Source organism: Pteropus medius, unplaced genomic scaffold, assembly GCF_902729225.1.
Source record: "Pteropus medius unplaced genomic scaffold, Ma_sr-lr_union100, whole genome shotgun sequence".
In the NCBI taxonomy this organism is placed as follows: domain Eukaryota; kingdom Metazoa; phylum Chordata; class Mammalia; order Chiroptera; family Pteropodidae; genus Pteropus; species Pteropus medius.
The window spans coordinates 42,002,688-42,028,087 of record NW_024340849.1 but is presented as its reverse complement, the minus strand read 5'-3'; the positions used below and the strand labels follow the sequence as shown (position 1 = coordinate 42,028,087).

General features: G+C 35.4%; 2 protein-coding genes and 1 pseudogene across 6 annotated transcripts in view; 2 read left to right on the top strand and 1 right to left on the bottom strand.

Annotated features, from left to right (window-relative positions):
- Nucleotides 1-5,632, bottom strand: part of NDC80 (NDC80 kinetochore complex component) — a 35,158-nt gene extending 29,526 nt beyond the window's left edge. The window contains exons 1-3 of one of the 2 annotated variants that reach the window (XM_039845088.1): nt 5,523-5,632; nt 4,629-4,738; nt 1,714-1,791 (exon numbers count right to left, since the gene is read on the bottom strand). In XM_039845088.1, coding sequence (XP_039701022.1) covers nt 1,714-1,791; nt 4,629-4,738; nt 5,523-5,606 — 272 coding nt within the window. In that variant the 5' untranslated portion in view covers nt 5,607-5,632. Of the gene's footprint in view, nt 1-1,713; nt 1,792-4,628; nt 4,739-5,464 lie in introns of both variants that reach the window. The other variant, XM_039845099.1, reaches the window with a different exon arrangement.
- Nucleotides 5,633-5,651: 19 nt separating this feature from the next.
- METTL4 (methyltransferase 4, N6-adenosine) overlaps nt 5,652-25,400 on the top strand; it is a 37,078-nt gene continuing 17,329 nt past the window's right edge. The window contains exons 1-3 of one of the 4 annotated variants that reach the window (XM_039845133.1): nt 5,652-5,831; nt 7,642-8,044; nt 9,961-10,023. In XM_039845133.1, the coding sequence (XP_039701067.1) occupies nt 7,649-8,044; nt 9,961-10,023 (459 nt within the window). In that variant the 5' untranslated portion in view covers nt 5,652-5,831; nt 7,642-7,648. Of the gene's footprint in view, nt 5,832-5,852; nt 6,021-7,641; nt 8,045-9,960; nt 10,024-25,400 lie in introns of those variants that run through there. The other 3 variants (XM_039845111.1, XM_039845118.1, XM_039845125.1) reach the window with 3 other exon arrangements.
- Nucleotides 23,146-25,124, top strand: LOC120588034 (target of rapamycin complex 2 subunit MAPKAP1-like; annotated as a pseudogene).

The window sequence follows — 25,400 nt, the reverse complement described above, 5'->3', positions numbered from 1 at the left end:
CGTCTCTCTGCAAGTTGGCTTGCTGCTTTCAAGTTCCCTTTTGACCAGGATCTAAAAAGTTCTTTAGTTTGGGCCCTCTCACTCCATTGTCCTGATTTATTAGCTTGAGAATTTGCTAATTTGAGAACCACTTTTCCTCATACTGCTATTGTTTAACCTTTATTTTTTTCACTATAAAAGAAATATGTATAGACTCAACTCTTAGTCTATACAAAACTACACTAATACATATCTTTTTAAATTATAAGAGAATTTCCCAACCGATCAAAATACTCTATCATTCAGCTTATAGTTTAAGAGCATAGGATCTAGAACCAGTCTGTGGTTTCAAATTCTATCTCTGTTATTCGTTGTATGACCTTGGGTAAATTACTCAACCTCTCTGTGTTTCAATTTCCTTATCTATAAAGTGGAAACAATAACAGGATCTACCTATAGAGCAGTTCTGAGGATTAAGAGTTAATATAGATAAAGCACTTAAAATAATGTCTGGTTTATAAAAATGTCTGCAAATGTTAGATTTTATAATTATCATTATCTTTGAAGTTTACTTCTGAGATGAAAGTTATATTACAAAAATGCCTTGAGATTTTTCATCAAATGAAATGACTACCCAAAACAGTCTAACTTGGTGTCATGGCAAAGACTTTTCATAAGGTAACAAATATCTCATCTCTAAATATTTTCAAAACAAGTGAACAAACATATTTGTCTTAAAGTTATATTTTGTTTTGGTGAGATAAAAGAAGTTTATTTGATCAATTTTGAGATTGAATAATTCATTTAAAAGTCACATTTACTGAGGTGCAATTTGCTTAGAATAAAATGTACCTGTTTAAAGTGTACAGTTTGATAAAGTTTGACAATGTATATACCTGTGTAATCCCTACCACAATAAGATATTGAACATTTCTATCCCATATCTACCCCAAATGTCTCATACCCCTTAACAGTCAATCCTGCCCCAGCTCGAGCATAGGCTACCAATGATCTAGTCTAGACAGTGGTTCTCAAAGTGTGATCTAGGAGATCTGAGAAGTCAAAATTATTTTTGAAAAAAGGAACAAACAAAAAACTAAGATGTTATTTGCTCCTTTCATTCTCATTCTCTCATGAGTGTACAGTGTTTTCCAGAAGTTGGCTATATGATGTAAATGATATTGTAAAAGATTAAATACAGAAGCAGATATAAGGATCTATCTTCTATTAAGCTATACATTAATGAGATTTGCAAAAATGTAAAACAATGACACTCTTATTATTGAAATAGTTTTGTTTTTGAAAAATTTTTAAAAAAATTGAAAACATATTTTTTAGGTTAGTATCAATAGATACAGTCCACAAAATAAAAGCTTTTTGGAGTCCTTAATATTTATTTAAGTGCATAAAAAGGTCTGAGACTAAAATGTTGAACAAATGACAGTTCCTCCTAATTTTAAATGCTATGAATCCATAGTATCAGAAAGCCAGGGATAGAATTTTCAATTAACTATTCACTCGTAACAATGAAATAGTGGTCGAATGTACTGCTACATCTCTTAGCATCATCTAAAGCAGATATAACCATTTCAATCATCTAAAATAGAAGAAAACTAGATTATAACTTTCTCTTGAAAGGGACCATGCCCTTTAACTTTTTGTACTCTGAGAGCATTTAGCCCAATGCATGGCTTTAAGAATCCCTTCATTAGAACTGATAAAAAAGATCATTACCTTTTGCCAAATACAGAAACTTTTCTTTCAGATGTGGGTTTGTTTACATTCAACTTTCCAAATGCTGGCTTCTCTTTGCTTTAAGAAAAGAAGAAAAACAAACTCTTCAAAATAAATATTAGTTCAAGAAGCTTTTGGAAATATGTTGGAACCAACATCTTTTCTCTATTACCTATAAAAATAATTCAAAATTATGAAAACTTTTAGCAACAATTGCAACTGTTATAAATGGATTATGCTAACATAGTATAAGTTGTAATGCTAAAATGGTAAAAAAGAAAGCTAGAATAAAAAAACCCCATATCTACATTTCAATTATCTTAAAATATGGACATTTATGGATAACAACTTTAAAAGAAAAAAACGTAAAAATAAATATTTTCAATCATAGAATGATAGCTACATTAAAATTTTTTTTCTCTTAAGGCTTATGCTTTAGCAGAACATTTAAGAACATACATTACCTAAGTTACAGACCAAAAACGTTGACAATGGTAGCCTTTTATTTTTAATAGAATTCAAGATAAATCTTTTGGTGTACATAATGTGTAACAGTACAAAAATTTTTTCTGATTTCAGAAGAAAAAATATAAATATTTCAAATTTCTAAAAGTATCAGAGGCTCATACTATGTAAACCTAAGTAATTTAAGAACAGTTACCACAGCAAAAGAAATCGTCAACAAGGTAAAGAGAGAATCATCTGAATGAGAAAATATATTTGCAAGCAATACCTACGATAAGGGCCCAATATCCAAAATATACAAAGAACTCATACAACTCAATAACAAAAAAATGATCCAATCCAATCAAAAATGGGCAGAGGACCTGGACACTTATCCCAATCCAATTCAATCAAAAAATGGGCAGAGGACATACAAATGGCCAACAAATATATGAAAAGATGATTGACATCGCTATTAGGGAAATGAAAATCAAAACTACAATGAGATACCATTTCACACCTGTTAAAATAGCTATAATCAACAGGACAAGTAATAATAAATGTTGGAGAGGACGCGGAGAAAAAGGAACCCTCATACACTGCTGATGGGACTGCAAGTTGGTATAGCTACTATGGAAAACAGTATGGAGGTTCCTCAAAAAACTAAGAATTGATCTACTATATGATCTAGCAATCCCTCTACTGGGTATTTACCCCAGAGACTTGAGACCCCATAACCAAAAAGATATTTGCACACCAATGTTCATAGCAGCATTATTCACAGTGGCCAGGACATGGAAGCAACCGAAGTGTTCTACAATAGATGATTGGCTAAAGAAGCTGTGGTACATATATACAATGGAATATTACTCAGCCATAAGAGATGAAATACTGCCATTTGTGGTAACATGAATGGGCCTCAAGATAATCATGCTGAGCAAAATAAGCCAGATAGAAAAAGTTGAAAATCACATGATATCACTTATATTTGGGATATAAACCTAAAAGCAACAAATGAGCAGGACAAACAGAGACACATGGACTATCGGCTAGTGGTTACCAGAGGACTAAAGACTAGTGGTTACTAGTGGGCTGGGGGAGAAGGAGGAAGGTAGACGGGGTAAAAGGGGGTCAAATGTAGGGTTTAGGGGGAGGGTGAAGTGGGTAAAGGGGATCAAATATATGGTAGCTGAAGGAAACTGGACTTTGGGTGGTAAACACACAATAGATGTCAAATGATAATGCACACCTGAAAATGATATAATTGTATTAACCAATGTTACCCCAATAAACTTAATTAAAAATTTAAAGAAAAACAGCAAATAATATGTAATTTGTGTTAAATAAAAATCTTAACTTCCGTGGCTTAAAGACCTTAAAAAAAATAAAAAAAGAAAGAAAAGATTTATTAGGCTATTGTTAGCAAGAAAGACCAGGTCCTGGGCATAAAGTATGAACTACCAGCAGCATGGCTAGGTGAAAAGACAACATATCCGAAGTCCTGGAGTTGTTAAGCATTTTTATACATCAAGTAGGGGGTTGTGGATGGAAGATGTGAGCTGCTCTGAAAGAATTTACATTAGCTATAGGAAAAGGGGGTGGTAGAAGCTGATGTGGGGCCAGCTCTGGCATAGGAACAGTTAGCAAGGAAGAAGTATCTACTTCTGTGGATTAGCTGTGGGTAGCAGATTGGCAAGCTAATGTGAAAATAACAAGTGGAGGCTCCTGGGGTTTGATAGCATCTGGCTATTATCTCTTTTAGATATTTGCAGAAATAGGCACTTGGAAATTAATCCTAAACTTTAACAGATATATAGGAATGTGAGCAATCTTTTGTCAGAGCTGGCCCACAGCTAACTGTTCTGCCTTTCTCTCACTTTCAGGCCCATGTAATTTTCATTTAGAACATTTCAGAATTTTTTTTGGCACTTGGTATCGGAGATGGATTGATACAGCTCTATAGTGGCTTACTAAAAGCCTTTTATTAATTAATTGGAAGGAAATCACTTATAGAGAAAACTAGTTTACAATAGCAAGTTCTTTTGGACACCTTTTTCCAGGGAATCTTGAGGAAATAGTTTGGAGAAGTGCTATTCTGTAGGCTGCTACTAAACAGCAGCTTACTGTCAGAGCAAATAATACCTTTGATTGAGAACTTTGCTAGTTGGATACACCTCAGTAAATTGAAAGTTATTCCATGTAGCCTGCTCAAACAAGCTCTAGAATAAAGGAGGAAAAAAAATCACTGAAAGGCATTAACAGTCCTTGGCAAAGACATAGCTTTGAAAATTTAAGGAACAAATTAGATAAAATACAACACCTAGTAATATAACCACTCTTAGCTTCATTGACCGCAAATTGGGTACCGCTGGAAACAGAGAAGATTCATCCTGACATCACTTATATTACAGCTTTCTATTAACCACCTTTAGCAATTTTTTGACCAAGTTGATAAGGCATGAGGTACTTACGTTTGAGGGGTATAGAGGCCTTGTTTATTGAAGTCTTGAGATCTTAGATCTTGCATAGAGAGGCGGCCAGCACCACCGGTAGAAACTGAACTGCGCTTCATGCTTCTGACCTGCATTCATGAATTCAGTATTAAAATCTTTCCAGACATAGATGGTGTATTAAGCATCAACTATTATCTTTATTCTCAAACAGAAAGGCAGCCAAGTTTCACTGTTCCTTCAAGATAATCTTTCCCTGGGAAGTTAATCCGAAATTCCAACAGACATTCATCAATTTGAGCAGTCTTCTGTCAGTTGGTCCATAGCTACTAAGAGGCTCTGTTTTGTCTCCTCTCTTTGGCTGCTCTAATTTAACTTAGAACATCTCGGATATTTTATTTTATTATTTTTGTCATCTTGGTTTGACCACCTATTTTTTTCTTCAATACGCTGTTACACCTAATCGACTTTTCCACTTTCACTTATGTGTCTACCCAATCTCCACCTGAAATGTAGTCTTAAGATTTACGACTTTCAGATGTACTCCTTACACGGTCACCAAGGTGTTACACTAGTATCTCAAATACAACAAACATTTCCTCTCCCTGCACCCTTTCTTGTCTCCGGCCTCTCTTTTCCCCATCAGCGGCCCCCTAGGTCCTCTCCTTCTCCCTTGGGAAATCATTGCCAGTAGAAATTTACCGGGAACCCAGAGCCTAGCAGATTTGGCCCAGAGGCTTCTCACAACAGCAGACACTAAAACGTTGCCGCTCAGGGCCTCTACGTTGTGGGCGCTATTGCTTTCTCCCTCCAGACCAGTACTGCCAGAACAAAATTAATCCAAAGCCATTAGTTACCGTTCTTCCAGTTTCCTGACAGGACCCCAAAACTGAATTCCGTAAACCGTGCAATTACCGGATAGATAAGACTGCTGCGGCTAAAACACCAACACCTCGGTTCAACCGCCAGCGCCGTTAGAATTTTAAAATCTCCGCCCATGACGTCATCACGTGTAATGCACGAGTGCGCGCGCATGCGCATGCGCATCCTCTTACGCGGGAGCTCCTTGTCGCCGGAATTCTGCGTTTGTTTTACGGGCCTTCTCGCCAGGCTTACTGGCATATCCCAGGCACTGTAAGCGTCCCTTACGAAATCTGGTCCGACCCTTAAATTTAGCAATGAAGATCCTAGCTCTCTAAATCCGCTGAATAGCGGCAGAGTGCTGTAAGTGCCCCTGGAAAAGCTTTATCCGTACAGCAACATGGTCGCGCCCTTTGGCTCTTAGAAAAGATTTTTTTTTTTTCCTTGTGCGCTGAAAATGTGTCTTTCGTGACCACTATGTAGATGGGTACTGTTTTCGTGATGCAAGTCTGGGAAGGTGGCGTGCACTTTTCTGACAAGGGAAGCGGTGAGGTAGGAGATAGTGACTGCTGAGTGTAGGCGCAGTCGCTCCGAGGTCGCGCTGGGTTCCTAATTTGCTTGTTTGAAGTAGAGAATAGGAGAGTATTATAGAGAAGTGCACTAAACATAGTAAATTATTTTGCTAAAGTATAGCATTCCTGCTTCTCTAAGTTTGAACTCAGAGACAAAACATTGCTTAATCCCTTGAGAGTGGTGGGAGTGGGAGAAAAGCTCAGAGCCAAAGTCTGGATAAATGGGTCTTGTAGCAATTGTGTCATTAAGTAGAGTTGTAATTTTAGATGCGTCCTTTCTGAATTTGGGTCTTCCCATCTAAATTTCTAGTTCTCCCTAGCGCCTACCAACACCATCAGGCAAGCAAGAGAAACTTCATCTGTATTGTAGCCACTCCCCAGCATTAGCCCATGATTGCCTCAGCTCCACTTCAGATTATCAGGCATTATATTCTCATAGGGGAACCTGGTACCTAGTGCCAAAAAGATGGAGGACCACTGCATTACGGGACCTCCTCACCATAAGTGGTGACTCTGAATCAGGAAGGACCAATACCAAAATTTCCATCACCATCAGCATTTATTGAGCAATTGCTTTGTGTCAGTCACTATGCACTTCATGTAGATTATCTCATTAAATTCTCTAGACTGCACTCTAGATGTCATAAAAATGATGAAATTGTGGCTGAGATAACTTCTCCATGGTCATAAAGCTAATACTTGGAGTTAGAAGTTTGAATCTAAATGTTACTAGTATTAACTGTGCTATTAGTCACATGTAAATCTTGTTCTGTCCACTCCTTAAATTATCCACTACATTAGATTTAGTAAGCATTATCTAGAACTGAAAACTATCTTTTGAAAAATTAGGAAGTTCTGAAAAACCTAGTTGCTGGAGGAAGAGTGTTCAGAACCAATACAGATCTGGACTCTGTAAGCTTGCAATTTTGCTATGGTTTGGTGCCTCTGATGTGCTGTTAAAAATTGCATTTTGCTCTACTTTTACCCTTTTTGCAATCCACTGGTACCTGTGGTTAAGTAACGAAATGATTCTGGAAAGTGGGCTGACATATTATGGCTAATGTAGATTGAAAAGGCAAGAGTTGACATGCTAACAACAACTCTGGAAATTGTGATCTTCTCTAGGGTTATCTCATTAAAAATGGTGAATTCACATAGGTAATACAGTATTTTTTGCTTTGACAGGACACTTAGACCTTTAAAGGAATCAGTGACTTCCTGATTTAGACTATGTAGACTTAGTGGCTATATCCAAGTACTATGCAGGGCTCAGGAGGATAGGAGGATCAAATTGAGATTCCAGAATAAGATCAGGTTTTCCCTCTTTGGCCAAATTGGCTGAACATTTTGAAAATTATCAACCCTGAAATGAAAAGTTTAGAGTAAAACATTACAATTTTCCTTAGAACTGCTATATACCATGGATGTTAATTCTCTTTGTACATGTCAAGTTTAGCTACTTGCACATCAACTCTACCTTTGTGTGTGAAGTATATGTTTATTGAAATACAGAATATTTAAGAACTTAATCTGGAAAGTTGAGTTTTACTTGTAGTCTCTAATTCTCAGAGTTTTTTCCTTTCTTTCTTTTTTTTTTAAAGGAAGATAATGTCTGTAGTGCACCAGCTGTCATCAGGATGGTTATTGGATCACCTTTCTTTCATTAACAAGATAAACTATCAAGTTCACCAGCATCATGAGTCTTGTTGCAGTAAAAATAAGCCCACTTCATCTGTCCACCTTGATTCTCTTCATGTGGATTCTGTGTCCTCTTTTGGATCCTCTGCGATACTTATTGCTTCTGATTCTACCATTAAGCCAGAGAATAGTGATGGAAGAAATTATGAAATATTCATACAGAAATATACTTTTCGATCTGAACTGTTCAATGTCACTATACCTTATATAACTTCAGCTAGTCACAAGGAATGTCAACAAAATAATGAAAGGGCAGATCTTATGAATGATGTTAAAAAAGAAATCTCCATTTCTACTATTGGGAAGGTAGAAAGCTTTGAGAAATTTTTCTATTTCTACAGAAAATACAAAAGAAACATCATTCCAGTATCTCAAAGTTATCTCGTGATTTACTAAGAATAAAGAAAAATCAGTAACGCGTAAGAAGACTTTAGCATATGCAGAGAAATTTTTAACTCTTTGTTAACGTTTTACCATTTTTAGAAGATAATATTTGTGTATTTTAAAAGTAAGCAAAATTGGTTCAGAGGTGAATGCTCTAAATTAAGGAAACAAAAAAAAACAAATCCTTTCTGCTTAGGCATTTTTATTAATTACATATTTTTATACCTGTTTTTGCTCAAAAACATGTTTCTATCTATGAAAAAAATCCATTTATCTGCAATATATGGATTTGAGAATTTTAGAGACATGTCCTCTAACTAGATAGATAGAGAAAGATATATCTCTATATCTATTTATATATATAAAAGTTTGGAAGAAAGGTGATATTTTTGAAAGTTTTCTAGTGATAGAAAGCCACAATGGAAAATGTATATGCTCTTATACGTGTTTGCATACACACTGCTGCAATCTTGTAGTAAAGTTTTGAGAACACCATATAGGATCAAATTAATTATGCTTTAATACTTTTTATGTCTTTGAAGTGTTCAGAGGTGATTACATAAAGTCCGTTTCAGGGAGATTATATTAACATTTTCTTTGTTAGTGATAGCAATAACATTCATTACTCATCCAGTAAATGTCTGAGATCTTTTTATGTGCTGTTGTACGTAGCGTGAAGAGAAGAGATAAATACAATCTACCCTCATGGGTCTTAGAGCGGAGAAGAAAGATATTAAATAAGAAGCATGTTAAGAATTAGAATAAGGAAGGCAATAGAGATAATTTATTACGTTATTATAGGTACTTGAAATGGTAATTAAAATATTCTTCTGATTTTTTTATTGTACATATTTTTCTCTTTTAACAAATATTTATTGATTACTTGCTATATGTCAGGTACAAAAGAAAATGTATAGTGTTTGAGTAAAATACTATATAGGTAGTTTACCATTACTATTACTAATTCAGAAAAATAATAAGCTCTTGTAAAGGAGTTTACAGTTTACTAAATATGGGCATTATCTTTTAATGTTTAGACTTTTATATTGGGTAAATTTCTCACTTTATGGAAAAATATTGAGCATTTGTAAACAATTTTATCTTAAAAAAACCTACCTTATTTCTGATATGCTAAAGCAAATTGTACAATTAATTTAAGCTTAAGTCCATTTATTCAGCCAACAAACATTTATTTTTAGCCTACTAGGAGTTTGCCACCTTGTAAGCACCGAGGTTTCAGCAATAAGTACGGTGCTCTGTATTGCACTGTCTTGCATGTTCTTTGCTGTGGCGTTAGATATAGAACAGTGTTAGTACACCTGATTTATACCTAACCCTCAGATCAATCATAAACAGCTTTTAATAAAATACATCGGAATTTTTTAAAAATAATAATACATGGATGATTCCTTTCTTCAGAGATGAAGAATGTTCAGAATAATTATACCATGTACTTCAACTGATAGATGGCACTGGTGATTGTTTATACAATGTCACAGTTTCCTTGTGTTCGATGGATGTCAGTGCTACATTTTATCATTTGGTGCAGTTTCTTACTAATAAGGCCAAGGTGATCTTTTATCACCCATAAGTATAGTAGTAGTAGTAGTAGTAGTAGTAGTAGTAATAATAATGATAATAATAATAATAATATTAGTTGGGAAAGCTTACCTCTGTAGGCCATACCCTTTGCATTGAGCTTGACCTCAATAGTCAATTATACCTTTTAAAGACTGAGATACACAATATGTGCTAAAGAAAAATAATACTAATGTATTTCAAATATTAATATTGTGATAGATGGTAATGTAATCGTCTCCCTGTAATTTACCTTTTAGAAGCGTAAAAGATGTGTTGTTTTCAATCAAGGTGAATTGGATGCTATGGAATATCATACAAAGGTAAAGTATAAATGTTCATCGCAACTTTGGAAGATTAATGTGAAGTAGTATAAATCAATGGACAGTATAAATAAGGACGTTCTTAAAAATCAAGCAGTCATTTTGATCAAGGTTAGAATTTAATAGTAGAGTAATTTATTGTTACTTTTATAGTAATGAACAGTTTAAACAGTTTTTATTAAAACTTCATGTACTCATAAATTTAACATAAGTTAACTTATGCTGTATTGGTTAAGTTTAGAAATTTTATATTATAAAAGCCTTTTCATAGGTAAAATGACCTATTAAGATAGTGGCAGAAGAAAGCATGAATAATGTGAAGGATATATTTCTAGAATTTAAAACTAAGTATCACCCAGAAGTTAAAGAAATGAGAGGAAACAGAGGGTACACAACTTTTAAGTTTAATTCTCTAAAGAACATCTTTCATTAAAATGGGAAACGTGGAGTTATAATTTGGCTTAGAAGGGATGATAGTACAGTTTTAGAAATGCTGAATTAACGTGATGGTAGGATGTACTTTTTTCCTTCTTTTTGTGGTAAAATAAACATAACAAAATCACCATTTTAACCATTTTTGGTGTATAATTCAGTGGCATTAAGTACGTTCACACTATCGTGCCATCATCACTATTATTGGTCTCCAGAACTTTTTCATCATCCTAAATAGAATCTTTATACATTAAGCAATAACTCCCCATTCCCCTTATCCCCTAGCCTCTGGTAATCTCTATTCTACTTTCTGTCTTTATGAATTTGCCTGTTCTAGGTATTTCACATAAGTGGAACCATGCAATATTTATCTTTTTGTATCTGATTTATTTCACCTGCATAATGTTGACAAGGTTCATCTATGTTGCAGCAGGTATCAGAATTTCATTCCTTGTTTAAGGTTGAATAGTATTTTATTGTATGTATGTTACATATTTTGTTTATCCATTCATTTGTTCATTTAGGTGGTTTCTACCTTTTAGCAATTGTGAATAGTGCTGCTATTTATTCGTGTACAAGTATGTATTTGAGATGTTGCTTTCAATTCTTTCGGCTATATACCCAGAAGTGGAATTGCTGAATCATATAGTAACTTTACATTTAACTTTTTGAGGAATTGAAAAACTGTTTTCCAAGCAGCTGTACCATTTTATATGCCCACCAACAGTGCACAGAGTTTCCAATTTCTGCACATTCTCACCAATATTGCTGTTATTTTTTTTTTGTATTTAAGTGACTTTATAGTTTGTTTTTTTATGATTTTTTTAGGTAAATTTTTATTTTTCAATTACAGTTGATATACAATACTATATTAGTTTTAGGTGTACGAAATAGTGATTAGACATTCATATAACTTATGAAGTGATCACCCCATAAATCTAGTACCCATCTGACACCATACATAGTTATTACAAATATTATTAACTATATATTCTTTATGCTATACTTCATATCCCCATGACTATTTTGTAACTAACAATTTTTATTTCTTAATTTCTTTCCCTTTTACCCATTCCCTCAATCCCCTCCCATCTGGCAACCATCAAAATGTTCTGTGTATCTATGAGTTTGTTTCTATTTTGTATGTTTATTTTGTTCTTTAGATTCCAAATGTAAGCGAGATCATGTGGCATTTGTCTTTCTCTGCCAGACTTATTCCATTCAGCACAGTACCCTCTAGGTCCATTCATGTTGCAGATGGCAAGATTTCATTCTTTTTTATGGTGGACTAATAGTCCGTTGTGTATATGTACAACCTCTTTTTTATCCATTCATCCATTGATGTACACCCTGGTTGCCTTCATATCTTGGCTATTGTAAATAATGCTGCAGTGAACATATGGATGCGTATGTCCCTTTGAAATAGCATTTTGGGTTTCTTCAGATAAATACCCGGAAGTGAATTACTGACTGGGTCCTTCTATGTCTCTTGTTATAGCCTTTGTTTTATTTTATTTATTTATTTTTTTATGTTAATTTTTGTATGTTTTTTGGGTAACATTGGTTAATACAATCATATAATTTTTGGGTGTACATTATAATTTCACATCTATATATTCTGTTGTGCGATTACCACTGAGTCTAGTTTTCTTCAACTACCATATATTTGATCACCTTTACCCTATCTACCTCTTCTATTTCCCCCACCCCCTACCCTCTGGGAACCACTAGTCCATTGTCCGTGTCTCTGAGCCTCTTTGTCCTGTTCCTTGGTTGATTTTCAACTTTTTCAGTCTTTTGTCCTGTTCCTTGGTTGCTTTTTCAGCCTCTTTGTCCTGTTCCTTGGTTGCTTTCATGTGATTTTCAACTTTTTAGCACGGTTATCTCGAGGTCCATCCAGGTTGTCGCAAATGGCAGTATTTCATCTCTTCTTATGGCTGAGTAATATTCCATTGTATATATGTACCACAGCTTCTTTAGCCAATCATCTATCATAGGACACTTCAGTTGCTTCCATGTCCTGGCCACTGTGAATAATGCTGCTATGAACGTCGATGTGCAAATATCTTTTTGGATATGTGGTTTCAAGTCTTTGGGATAAATACCCAGTAGAGGGATTGCTGAATCATATGGTAGATCGATTCTTAGTTTTTTGAGGACCCTCCATACTGTTTTCCATAGTGGCTATAACAGTTTGCAGTCCCACTAGCAATGTATGAGGGTTCTTTTTTCTCTGCATCCTCTCCGACGTTTGTTATTACTTGTCCTGTTGATTATAGCTATTTTAACAGGTGTGAGATGGTATCTCATTGTGGTTTTGATTTGCATTTCCCTAATAGCTAGCGATGTTGAGCTTCTTTTCATATTATAGCCTTTGTTTTAAAGTCTATTTTTTCTAAGTATCGCTACCCTAGTTTTTTTGTTTCCATTTTTATGAAATATCTTTTTCCATCATTTACTTTCTCTGTTAGGCTTTTAATCTGAAATGTCTCTTATAGGCAGCATATGTATGGGTCTTGTTTTCTTGTTCATTCAGCCACCCTATGTCTTTTGAGTGGAGCATTTAATCCATTTACATTTGAGGTAATTGTTGATAGATATGTAGTTTTTGCCATTTTATTATTTAAATTATTTATTTATTTTTTCTTCTTCTTAAAAAAGTCCCTCTAATGTTTCTGTAATACTGGTTTGGTGTTGATGAACTTAAGCTTTTTCTTATCTAAATGATAGCTTTGCTGGATAGAATAATCTTGGTTGCAGGTCCTTGCTTTTCATCACTTTGTCAGTCTCTTCTGGCCTGCAAAGTTTCTATTTAGAAATCAGCTGACAGTCTTATGGGAGCACCCTTGTAGGTAACTAACTGCTCTTCTCTTGCTGCTTTTAAGATTCTTTGTCTTTAACCTTTGGCATTTTAATTATGATGTGTCTTGGTGTGGACCTCTTTGGGTTCATCTTGTTTGGGACTCTCTCCATTTCCTGGGCTTGTATGTCTATTTCCTTCATCAGGTTAGGGAAGTTTTCAGTCATTATTTCTTCAATAAGTTTCTCTTTCTCTCTCTCTCTTCTCTCTCTCTCTTCCTTCTGGTACCTATAATGTAGTGTTGGTACACTCTGATGTTATCTCAGAGGCCACTTAAATTATCCTCATATTTTTGTTTTTTTTTTTTCTTTTTGCTGTTCTGATTGGGAGTTTTCTGCTACCTTATCTTCCAAATCGCTGATTTGATCCTCTGCTTCATCTAATCTATAGTTAATTCCGTCTAATGTATTCTTTATTTTAATTATTGTAGTCTTCATTTTGGACTGGTTCTTTTTTAATGTTTTCTATCTCCATTTTTATGTGTCCTATCTCTTTGTCGAAGTTCTCACTGAGATCATTGAGCATTATATAACCAGTGTTTTGAACTCTGTATCTGGTAGATTGCTTGTCTTCATTTTGTTTAGTTCTTTTTCTGGAGCTTTGTTCTGTTCTTTTGTTTGGGACTTTCTTTGTCTTCCCATTTTGGCTGCCTCCCTTATTTGTTTCTACGTGTTAGGTAGAGCTGCTATGTCTCCCAGTCTTAGTAGAGTGGCATTATATAGTAGGTGTCTTGTGGGGCCCAGTGGCATAGTGTCCATGGTCCCCTGAGCTGGGAGCCCCAGGTGTGTGTTCCTTGTGTGGGTTGTGTGTGTCTTCTTGTTGTAGTTGAGCCTTGGTTGCTGTTTGCATGTCAACGAAAGGGTGTCACCTGTAGGCTGATTGGTTATGAGGACTGACTATTGTGTAGGGGCTGACCCTATGGAGCAGAATTTACTTTAGCAGGTCTCTGGTACCTGCCCCATCTGCCCTTTTGGTGTGTTGTCTGTGGAGGTGGCTGGATGGTGCTCCAGCAGGGTTTGAAGCCACCCACTGAGCCAAGTTCAGCTATTGCCTGTGTCTTGCCTGAGGCCACCTGGCACAAGCCACAGAGCGATCTACAGATGACCACCACCTCTGCTGGGCTTGGAGGTGCTTGGAAGAGGCCAAGCCTTGAACCGAGGCTGGCTGCTGCCATTGCCGGGCTTGAGGCTGCTCAGCAAGAGGTACGGGCCATGCTGAGGCCAGATGCTGCTTGTTTAGGGTTTGCGAACCTTTGAGAGATTTTAGGAAAGTCTGCAGCCTGAGTTAGGACAGGCTGTTTGTATGGAAAAGCCACTGGAGATAGCTTGGGTGAGCCTGCCAGTTGGGTGAGGCATGGTCTTAGGAAATCACCAAGGCGGGGTGAACAGTGTTAACCAGGTTGATGGAGACACAGATATGGTGCCTGCCTGCATCTGCTGGGAGAGGGGAGGGCTCAACAAAGGAACAATATCTTCTGCCAGTGCTTCTGTCTGGGAAAAAACTTCCCCTACAACCCTCGCCTTGAAGCCAGATAATTCATTTTCTCCTGAATGTCCCTGGTGCTATTGAGCTGTTGCCCCAGTGCTGGAGCACAGATTCAGTGAGTCTCTCAGAGAGTAAATCCATGTATGGGCCCTTTAAGAGGAGTGCCTGGTACTCCAGTAACCCTTCGTCTCACTCAGCCACAATCTCTGCTGGTTTTCACAGCCAGAAGTTATGGGGACTTATCTTCCCAGCACTGGAACCCTGGTCTCGAGAGCCTGGTGTGGTGCTGGGGCCCCTCAGTCCTCCTCAGGGGCAAGAACTATCCCTCCCAATTTTTAACTGCCAAACGTGGGTATGGGACCAGCCCTTTCCACATCTCCACCAAAGTGGCTTTTATATATCCATAGTTGTAGGACTTTTGTTCAGCTAGACTACAGGTGATTCTTGATCGTGGTTTTTCTGTATTTTAGTTGTAATTTTGATGTGGTTGTGAGAGGATACAAGCACATCATTTACTTACTTCACCGTCTTGATCGGAAAATCCTAATGTTACTATTTTTTTTTAATAATAGCCATCCTAATGAGTATGGAGCAGTATCTCATTATGGTTTTCATTAATACATTGGATTTTACATGTATTGAGGATAAATGAAAACACAGATGCTAAATCCTTTAATACCAAAAGTCTATTGTATTTTGTTAATTTTGGAAATATACCTATTGTCTGGAAATGCCATTTACAAGACTAACTGTAGAAATATGCAAAAATCCAGTATCTGATATTGTACAAGAAAATTATTAATTCTACTGTAAAATGTTAAATGAAATTAGGTAGAATTTCTTAAATTCATGTGTATTCAGATTGTAAGATACTTGCGACCGTTGATGAAAACTATATATTATGAAACATTTGTATGCTACAGAATGTAAGCAAACTCTAAAAAGTCAAGATATTTGCAAAATATAATTCAGAGGTCTTTTTACTAGCAAATTTGAATAAAGGTAATTTATGGCCATTTTATTATAAGTAAACATTTCATAGAAATTGGAATCTTTTTGCTATAATGTAATGTTCAGGAATGAACTATTAAAAAGTTTGATAGAAAGACTGTTAAAAGCTAAGATATGTAGGTGACTTTAAGGAACATATATTAAGGAAAATCCTGGAGTAGAATTTGCTGTATAATTTTTTTTTTACTAAATCTATGTATGCATCTCTTTTCCTTCCTGTCTCCTTCCTTTATTTATTTATCCATTTATCATTCATTTCACTCATTAATTAAATTAATATAATTGAATACCAGCTGTATAACCGACACTGTGTCAGCTCTAGGACTTCAACTGAGGTTGAGATATAGTCCTTCTATCACAGAACTTATCTTCTTGAGGGACACAAACTAAACTACTGTGTAGTGTAAAAAGCACTTTTTTTAGGAGAGTTCTAGGATATTATGAGGGTATATGGGGTGGATGTCTAATGCAGACTTGAGGACCATGTCAAGTAAAACTTTATGGAGGCAGCAATGTTGTTTAAACTGAGTCCTTACAGTGAGCATTAATCATATGGAGTGGTAATGAAGAATATTATAGATTTAGAGAATAATAGCATTAGGTTAAGTTCAGAAGCAAGATGGAATAAAGCTTGCTTACGGAACTGAAAAAGGTTCAGAATGGATGGACTGTGGAATGTTAAGGTGAGACTGATTAGAGATGAAACTGGAGAGATAAGTAGCAGATCATGTAAGGTGTTATAAGCCCAACTTACGACATTCAGATTTAATTCTAAAGGTAGTGGGAAGCTATTGAAAACAGGTGACATGATCAGACTTACTTTTTATTTAATTTATTTAATGTTAATCATATTTATTTTTGAATAGATAATACATTCATATGGTGAAGTTTAAAATGTCCAAAAAATATGCATTGAAAAGTCTTTGTCTAATCCCTGTCCCTCCATCACCTGTTTCCTCATATATGACTATATGTATATACATAGTCATATATGTATCCTTTTTTATTTTACCTAATTATTTTCTATCTCAGTGTCTTTCACACTTTTTCCACATGTATGTGTGTATCTGTAGGAAAAATTCTAGGAAGTCAAGTTGCTGGTCAGAGGGTTTGAACAGTTCGATAGATAATGCCAAATTGTTTCAACAGAGATTGTATCATCTCATTAGCACACTAGAAATGTATGATTTTGCTTGTTTTCCCACATCCTTACCATCATAGTTATTATTATCTTGACCTTTGCCAATCTGATAGGTAAAAATAATATTTTAGTATAGTTTTATTTTACATCTCACTTATGGGTGTGGTTAAACATTTGAAATATGTTTAAAATCCAATTGTGATTTTTTTTATGTGAACAGTTTGTTTCCTTTGCACACTTAAAAATTGCATTGTTGGTTTTCTTATTTATAGAAACTTTTTATATATTAGGGAAATTAGCTCTGATATAAATTGCAATATATTTTTCCCAGTTTGTCATTTGAATTTTAATTGTGTTTTGTTTTTGTCACACAGACAATATTATTTTTAGTTGAATTTATTTTTTTTTCCTTTATGACTTCCAGATTTTTGAATCATAATTAGAAAGGTATTCTTTCTTCAAGGCTTTAAAATAATTTTCTCATGTTTTCCTCTAGAATGTTTATGGGTTTATTTCACATTTATATTTTTGATCCATTTAGATTTTGTCCCAGTATAAAGTGTGATGTATGGATTCAACTTTGTTTTTTTCCAGATGACTATGCATTTGTCTCACCATCATTTATTGAGTTTTTACTTGCTGATTTGAGATGATAGATGTCCTAAATTCACATACGTATTTGAGTTTATTGGTGGACGTTAAGTAATTTAATTTTTTGTCTTTTTATTTATTTGCCTCTTTTGAGATTTTATAATATGAATACGTTTTAATATTTGTAGCGCTTATCCCCCCACCTCATTTTCTCCTCATTTGCTCTTGTTTACAGAATTTTCCTGGCTTGTTTGTTTTTTATTTTCACATATAAATTTTAGGGTCAGTTTTAATGTCTGGTTAGAAAAAAATCCTATTGAAATTTTTATGACATTAAGTTAATTTATAAATTAAATTTGGGGAATATTGACATCTTTAAGATGTTGGTGATTCTACCCTAAAACGTGAATGTGACTTTCTATTTGTTCACATTTCTGTTGTTGTTCTGTAAAATTTTATTAAGTTTTTGCAAATTTCTTGTTAAGTTGCAGTATTTTTTTGAATTGAATCTCTTGAGTTTTCCAGGTAATAATTATGACTGCTGCAAATAGTAATAGCTTTACTTACATCTTTCCAATTTTTATATCTCTAATTTATTTCTCTTTTCTAATTGTATAGGCTGGAAAATACAATATGCTTTTAGTGAGAGTATCTATCCTGTCTTGTTCCTTCCTTAGAGGAAATGATTTCCTCATAGAGCATAATTCTGGAATTTGGGCTAAGTTGTTTTAATTCATTTCTTTTTTCTTCTTTTTTTTTTTGTATCGATGGAGGTATTCAATGTTATATATTTTTCTCTGGGCACTACAGAATTTCATTGGTTCTGGTACCTTGTGTTTTAATTGTCATGATATGAAATTTCATTATGATATCATTTCTTGAGATTTGCTTAAGTGTGTTTGTAATAGAGTTTTAAATTTCTATGTTGGAGTGGTATTGCTGGTAACTGTTTGTCTAACTCTATAAAAAAATGCCAAATTGCTTTTCAGAGTGGCTGTACTGTTTTGCATTTCCCACCAGCAATGTATGAGTTCCATTTGCTTCATATCCTTGCTGGTATTGATGTCATCAGGTTTTTGATTTTAGGAATACTAGTAGGTGTAAGGTAGTATCTTATCGAGGTTTTAATTTGCATTTCCCTAATGACTAATAATGTTGAGAATCTCCATATGCCATTTGACATCCATATGTATTCTTTGTTGAAGTGTGTATAGAATAAGTGTTTTTTCTGTCTTGAATATTTGATGTTAATTCACCAGTAATTCATCTAGGCCTGGAGTTTCCATTTGGGGAAGGTTTTTAGTAACAAAATTAGGTTCATTGTAATAGATAACAAGGATTTTCAAGATTTCTGTTTCTGCTTATGTCAATTTTGGCAAGTTATGTTTTCCAAGAAATTTGTCTTTTCATCCAAGTTGTCAGATTTATTGGTATGAAGTTATACTTGATATCAAATCATGTATCTGATAAGAAATTGATATCCAGAATATATTAAAAAACTCAAGAACAAAAAAAAATACCCAATTTTAAAATGAGCAAAGAACATGAATAGACATTTCTCCAAGGAAGATATACAAATGGCCAAAAAGCACATAAAAAGATCCTCAACATTACACAACATTACACATAATTAGGGAAATGCAAATCAAAACCACAATAAGATTATCACTCATACCTATTAGGATGGCTATTTAAAAAAAAAAAGAAAAACAAGTGATGACAAGGATGTGGAGAAATTGGAACCCTTGTGCATTGCTGGTGGGAATGGTACATGTGAGATAACAGAAAATATATATATTGGTCTCTGCCCCTGGTTCCTGGCACAGAGTTCCTAAAACCCTTCTATTTTCCTAAGAGATAAGAACACTAAGAGCATCTCTTGTTCTAATCGTTGTCTTCAACCCTGTCCCTGACACAGGGCTTCTAAAACTCTTGTACATTTCTAAGTGTTAAGAGCAGTAGGAACCTGGATGGCTCCTAGAAGAGTATGATCACCAGGAAGACCAAGCCATGATTTGAAGCTTGGAATTTTCACCAAGCGTATTCAAAGAACCAGCTTTTAGTTAATTTTCTTTACTGTGTATTTGCTCTATATTTTGTTAATATCTGCTCTTCATTATTTTCTTCCTTTTGGTTTACTTTGCTCTACTTTTTCTAACTCAAAAAAGTTGAACCTTAGGTTAGTGAACTTAGATTTTTTTCCTTTTCTAATATAAGCACTTAAAGCTTTAGTTGTGTTCCACATATTTTGATACATATTTTATATTTTTACTTTCATTCACTTTCAGATATTTCATTTTAACATATATATTATTTAGAAATATGCTATTTCGTTCTAAGATATTTGAGGTTTATCTTGATACTGTCTTGTAATTTATTTCTAACTTAAATCTGTTGGGGTATAAGAAGAATATACTCTGATTATTTCAGTCCTTTTAAATTTATTGAGCCTTGTTTTATGTTCCAGCATATGAGTTATTATTGTGACTGTATGTGTGTGCTCTTGTTATATCATTTTGTATATTCTTTTTGAATATGTATTATGTAATCGTTGGATACAGTGTTCTGTGAATGTCAGATCAAGTTGGTTGGTAGTATTGTTCAAAACTTCTGTGTCTTTAGATTTTTTATTTAATTGGTTTATCAATTGGTGGGTAGATTTTTTTTTTTTCGTTGAGTTTAGACTAGTGTTTAGTCTAAAGCTAATGTTCTCGTTTACTCACACAAGATCTACCCAATACCCTGTCAAGAACTGTGACTAGTCTGAGCTTTTACCCTATTTGGAAGCTAGCAAGTTAGCAAGTTTAGATCTAAGATTTTATTAAAATAAGGATTTTATTGCTCCCTGCATAGCAGGAAGCATGTGCTTTCTGTTTACAGACTTTTCTTGTACTCCAAGTCCCATGGGGACAAGGCCAAGCAGCCTCATTGGATGCTGTGCGTGCAGATTTGATTCATAACTAAAGAACCCCAAACTTAGGAAACCCCAGTCTTTTAAGTGAGTTGCAAGCAGATTTGTTCAACCTCAACAGCAAACAAATCTGCCCTCTGCCTTGGAGGGAGATACAGTCTCTATCTTCCATGTTATACAGATATCTTAGAAAATTTATTCTGGATCAAAAGTTGTCATTGTCTCTGCTCAAAGAGACTTGTGGTGAATTGTCTCCCAATTGCCCTGTAAATCATGAGGTTTTCTAGTCTGAATGTTGGAAACAGGCACTGTTCCTGGTCCTGCAGGAGCTCCAGGCACTGTTTCTTCTAGTCCTTTTCAGTTGTCCTTTTCCCGGCCGCGGGTAGTTCCTTCACACACTTTAGCTGATCATTACTTAAGGGAATTTCTCTAGTGTGACTACCTGCAGGTCTATAGTTCTCCCTCTGTGTAGCTCTTTTATCTCTGGTAGTCTGTCCTGTGAACTCTAATGGTTTTAGCCATCCCATATTCTCAGCTCTGTCTCCTCTCCTCTGGATTTCTTCTAGGCTCTGCCTAGATTCCTCCTTCCTGTGGTCTGGAAATTTTCCAGGCAGTTAGTGGGGGACAGTCATAGGGCTTACCTATAACTTTTTCATTGTCTTTTGTAGTCTTAATGTCCACTGTCTTGAAAGCTGTTGTCCCTCTTACTCCATCTTGGTTGGAAGTGGAGTTGGAATCTATCACTGCTTTGAACATTTTCTCTTTATCATTGTTTTTCAGCAGTTTGATTATGGATATTCTTTAATGTAGTCTCCTCATCCTCCTTTATCTCCTCCTTCTCCTCCTTTTATTACATTGTTTTCAAGTTCATTAATCAATATCTAATCTGTTAACCCAATCTAATGTAGTTTTCATTTCTACATTGTAGTTTTTATCTCTAGATACTCAATCTGGTCTTTTTTATAGTTTCCATGGCTTTTCTTAACATGCTCATTTTTTCTTTACATTTTTGAACATATGAATATGGTTATGATAAGTGCTTTAATACCCTTTTCTAATCTTTCTAAATGGGCTGCAAGTAAATCTACTCCTTTTCCTACTAATTGTGTCATTTGTGTCATTCATTCCCCTGTGTTTCCATTGAGTGATTTTTCCTTTATAATGTACTGAATTTTTCTGCTTTCTATTCCTGTTAATTTTTTTTTTTTGTAAGGTATTTCAATTTTAGCTTGTTAAGTACTGGATATTTTCACATTCCTGTACGTATTCTTGAACTTTGTTTTTGGACATAGTTAACTTTGAAACTGGTTGACCTTTTTGAGATTTCCTTTAAGCTTTTTTAGTTAAGACCAGAGCAGACTTTAGTCTAGAGCTGGTTTTTTTTTCCCAATTACTGAGGCAAATACTCTTCTGAGTCGTCTGTTTGATGCCCTGTGAATTACCTTTCCATTATGGCCAGATGGAGCACTAAATGTTCCTAGTTCTGTGTGAGCTCTGGGGATTGTTCTCTCTGACCATTTCATCTGGTTATTTCCCTGACATTAGGTAGTTTCATCACATGTATGTGCTGTTCACTGCTCAGCTGGAGACTTAACCCTGTGCAACTTTCAAGATCTCTTTGTCTATTCAGTTCTCTTCTCTCTGGTATCCTGCCCTGCAAACTGTAGCTACTTGGCTTTTGCAGACACCCAGCTCTATTCTTCAACTCAGAGAGGCTGTTGGATTCTGAATGAGTTTTATTCCATGTGTTACTGCCTGGAAACTTTCTCAAAGCAGTAATCTAGAGAAATCATTTGTTTCTCCTTTTTTAGGGACCACTGTTCTGCATTGCTTGACATCCATCCAAGGTCTGAAAGCCTTGTAAGAAATTTTCTTCTTTAGACATCTGGGTTGTGGCGTGACTTAGGGGGCAACAGGGGTGCTGCTCAGCCAATGGGTAGCAGTGAGCAACAGGCGCATGAAGGTGATCCTGGAAAATGGCAGCTGAGCTGGCTGAGACGAGTGCCAGTCCCTGAGGATTCTGAGAGTATGGACCTCGGGATAGGGGCTGAGAGGAGTGGGGAAGCTGGGTTCTCCCTAAAGAATTTGTCCCAGGGCCAACCTGGCCCGTAGTGAGGCAACAGCTTCAGATTAGGAAGATTCTGGATAAATTACACAGCCGGTACCATACAGAGCCAGGATTCAAACCCAGTTGTTAGAACAAGGATATTATGTTCTGTTCCCATCTTGCCAATGCTGAAACTGAAGCTTAGAAAAGTAAAGTGATTCAAGGTAGAGAATCACTGATAATGGCAAAAGTAGGTGAGCTTGTGAATCAATATGAAGAGGATAAAATAGTCTTTTAACCCATTTCTCATTTAGAAAAAAATGCAGCTCACTGCCAGCATTAATTTTATTTTACATAAACACGCTCTTTGAGGCTGAAGCAAATCTGACTGGTTTTCAATGTGAAAATAAAATATAAAAACTGTTTTGGAGTTATTTCTAAATAGAACTTAGTCTCTAATCCTAATGTAACAAATGTATACGTATATCGGATTCATCAAATGAATTTCGGCTAATAACTCTTTGAGAATGATGTTAACATCATGCGTAGGAATGCTATGCGTTTTCTAGGATTTGACATTTTCAGCGATAGAGAATTAACTATATTTTGTAAGTGGACATACCACTACTAAAAACAGAATGCTATAAATAGAATGATGTCGTTTGTTCCCAAAGACTATCGATATACTGCAGCGATGCGAAAATAATAATTAAAGCAAGATATTTTGTGACAAACTTTGGGGGTAAGACGAGGACTGTATCCACAAATTATTTCAAACACTGTAGCCGCAAGTGCTGCCAGCGAATATTCTCCGGGCAAATGGGAAATGAGTTAAGGAAACTGGCCCACAGAAAGGATGGCCTTCTTGGACAAATCTAACTATCATTTTAGCTCATATTCTATAGTCACATGTGACCGGTGATGACATAGGAATGTGTGAGATTGTTCTCATTCATCATGATGTTGACTTAGAGAAGGTTCATCTTCATTTGATGACTGGAGACAGTGGGTCAGAAATTCAGGGAAGCAGTGGTGAGACTCAGGGCTATGTATATGCCCATTCAGTTGATATTACCTCTGGGGTGTTGGTATTAGAAGATGCTCAAATATAGCTGAAAATTTGGAGTTACTCTGAAAGGAGACAAAACTAGATCAAATGCAAAAATATTCAGTGGAAAGAAAGAAATTCTAAGCAATCAGCGGAGGAATTAAAAGCACTGTTTGAAAAAAAAGTGCCTCAGAGAACCCTCCAAGTTCTGGAATGCGGTCAATATTACCTGTATGCCTGGAGCAGTGCACTCTGCAGCTCAGTAACCCTTTTAACAAGTGTTCCAAATTTGATAGCAAGAGTCATGTAGGCACAACAGCAACCAAGAAGATTGACATCTACCACCCCTTACACTTGAGCCAAGACAGATTGCTGCCAATGACTGTGGTGACAATGGCCAGTGCCAGGCTGCAGGACCCAATTGGGCTCATCTGTTGGCACTACACAGTTGAAGGACAAGAGCTGAAGATCAAATAATCCTTCCCTTTTTTGGCTGCCCTAGTTTCTGGCTGTTTCTTGGCCACTCATGCTGCATTCTGGGCCTAGACAGGCTTTTTAGGCATTGGCCTGGGAACCAGATGTCCACAGTGATCCAAGTCAGGTTTCTCACCAGATCTTAGGCCTTTGTATCTAAGGCTTATCTCAGAAAATCTGCTTGTAAATAGACTGATAAATTTGAGAATCTAGACACGAGGAAATGCATTTTAGCAGTTTCCAAACCCTTTCATGATGCTTACTGATAAAAATGGCATGGGAGTTAGTGGGAGGGAACTAATGTTTATTGAGCACCTACCATCATTTGGGCACCATGCTGGGCATTTTGTACCTGATTTCTCATTGAATTCTCCCAGCTCCCTGTGAGGTGAGCCTTATGATCCTCATTCTGTATAGGAAGAAACTCTGAGTCAGAGTTGTTACTTGCTAAAGATTACACCAGTGGGAGATGGCAGAGTCAGGATTTGATTCCTGGTCTGTTTGATGCCAAGGTTTTTGCATTATTTCCTTTGGTCTGAATTAGTTTTCCTTGTTATCAGTCAGTGGCTCAATTTTTCTCTCAATCACTAGGCTCTCTTCCTCATTAAACAGTTATTTTAAAAATGTAGTGCTTGAAAGTAGAGTCTCTGTACTTATATATCATAACTTGAACTTAAAAGTGCTTTGCTGCATTGGTTCGCCTGTACTTAAATTTCTTTTTTTTTTTTTTTAATTATTTATTATTTTTTATGGCGACATTGAAATCCAATAAGTTTCAGCTGTACACTTTAACAGTAAGGCATACATATGTTTATGCTGTGTGTTCATCTCCCACAGTTAGATTTCTTTCCGTCACCACATATTTGATCCCCTTTACCCTGTCAACCTCCTCCCTTCCTTACACTCTGATAACCACCTTAAATTTTTTATCTGAAAGGCATCTTCTAGTTTTCTGTGCTCTTCCCAGCAACAGTGTTTGAGAATCAGCAAAATGTAGTAGATGCCTTCATTTTGGAAATTCATGTTCACGCAGACTTTCTTTTTTGACATTTTCAAGGTTATAATGATCCAGTCTACTGTCAGATGTTTTGTTTTGTTTTTCTTTAGGTACATTAAATATGCACTTTAAATTAAAAAAAATATTTTCTTTAAATTTCAGATTAAAGGCACTCCATCCAAAAGCAGAACTTGGCTATTGTTTTTATGATTATTATAGTTGTATTATAGCAAAACTTTGTTTATTTTATAGTTACTTTTTTCTTTCTTAATAATTCAGGCTATATTTTATAAAATCAAAGGTATGTTTATTTTAAAATTAAATCACTAGAAAATTTGAGATTAAATCTTTTTAAAACTTGATTCTCTTTACAAATTAGA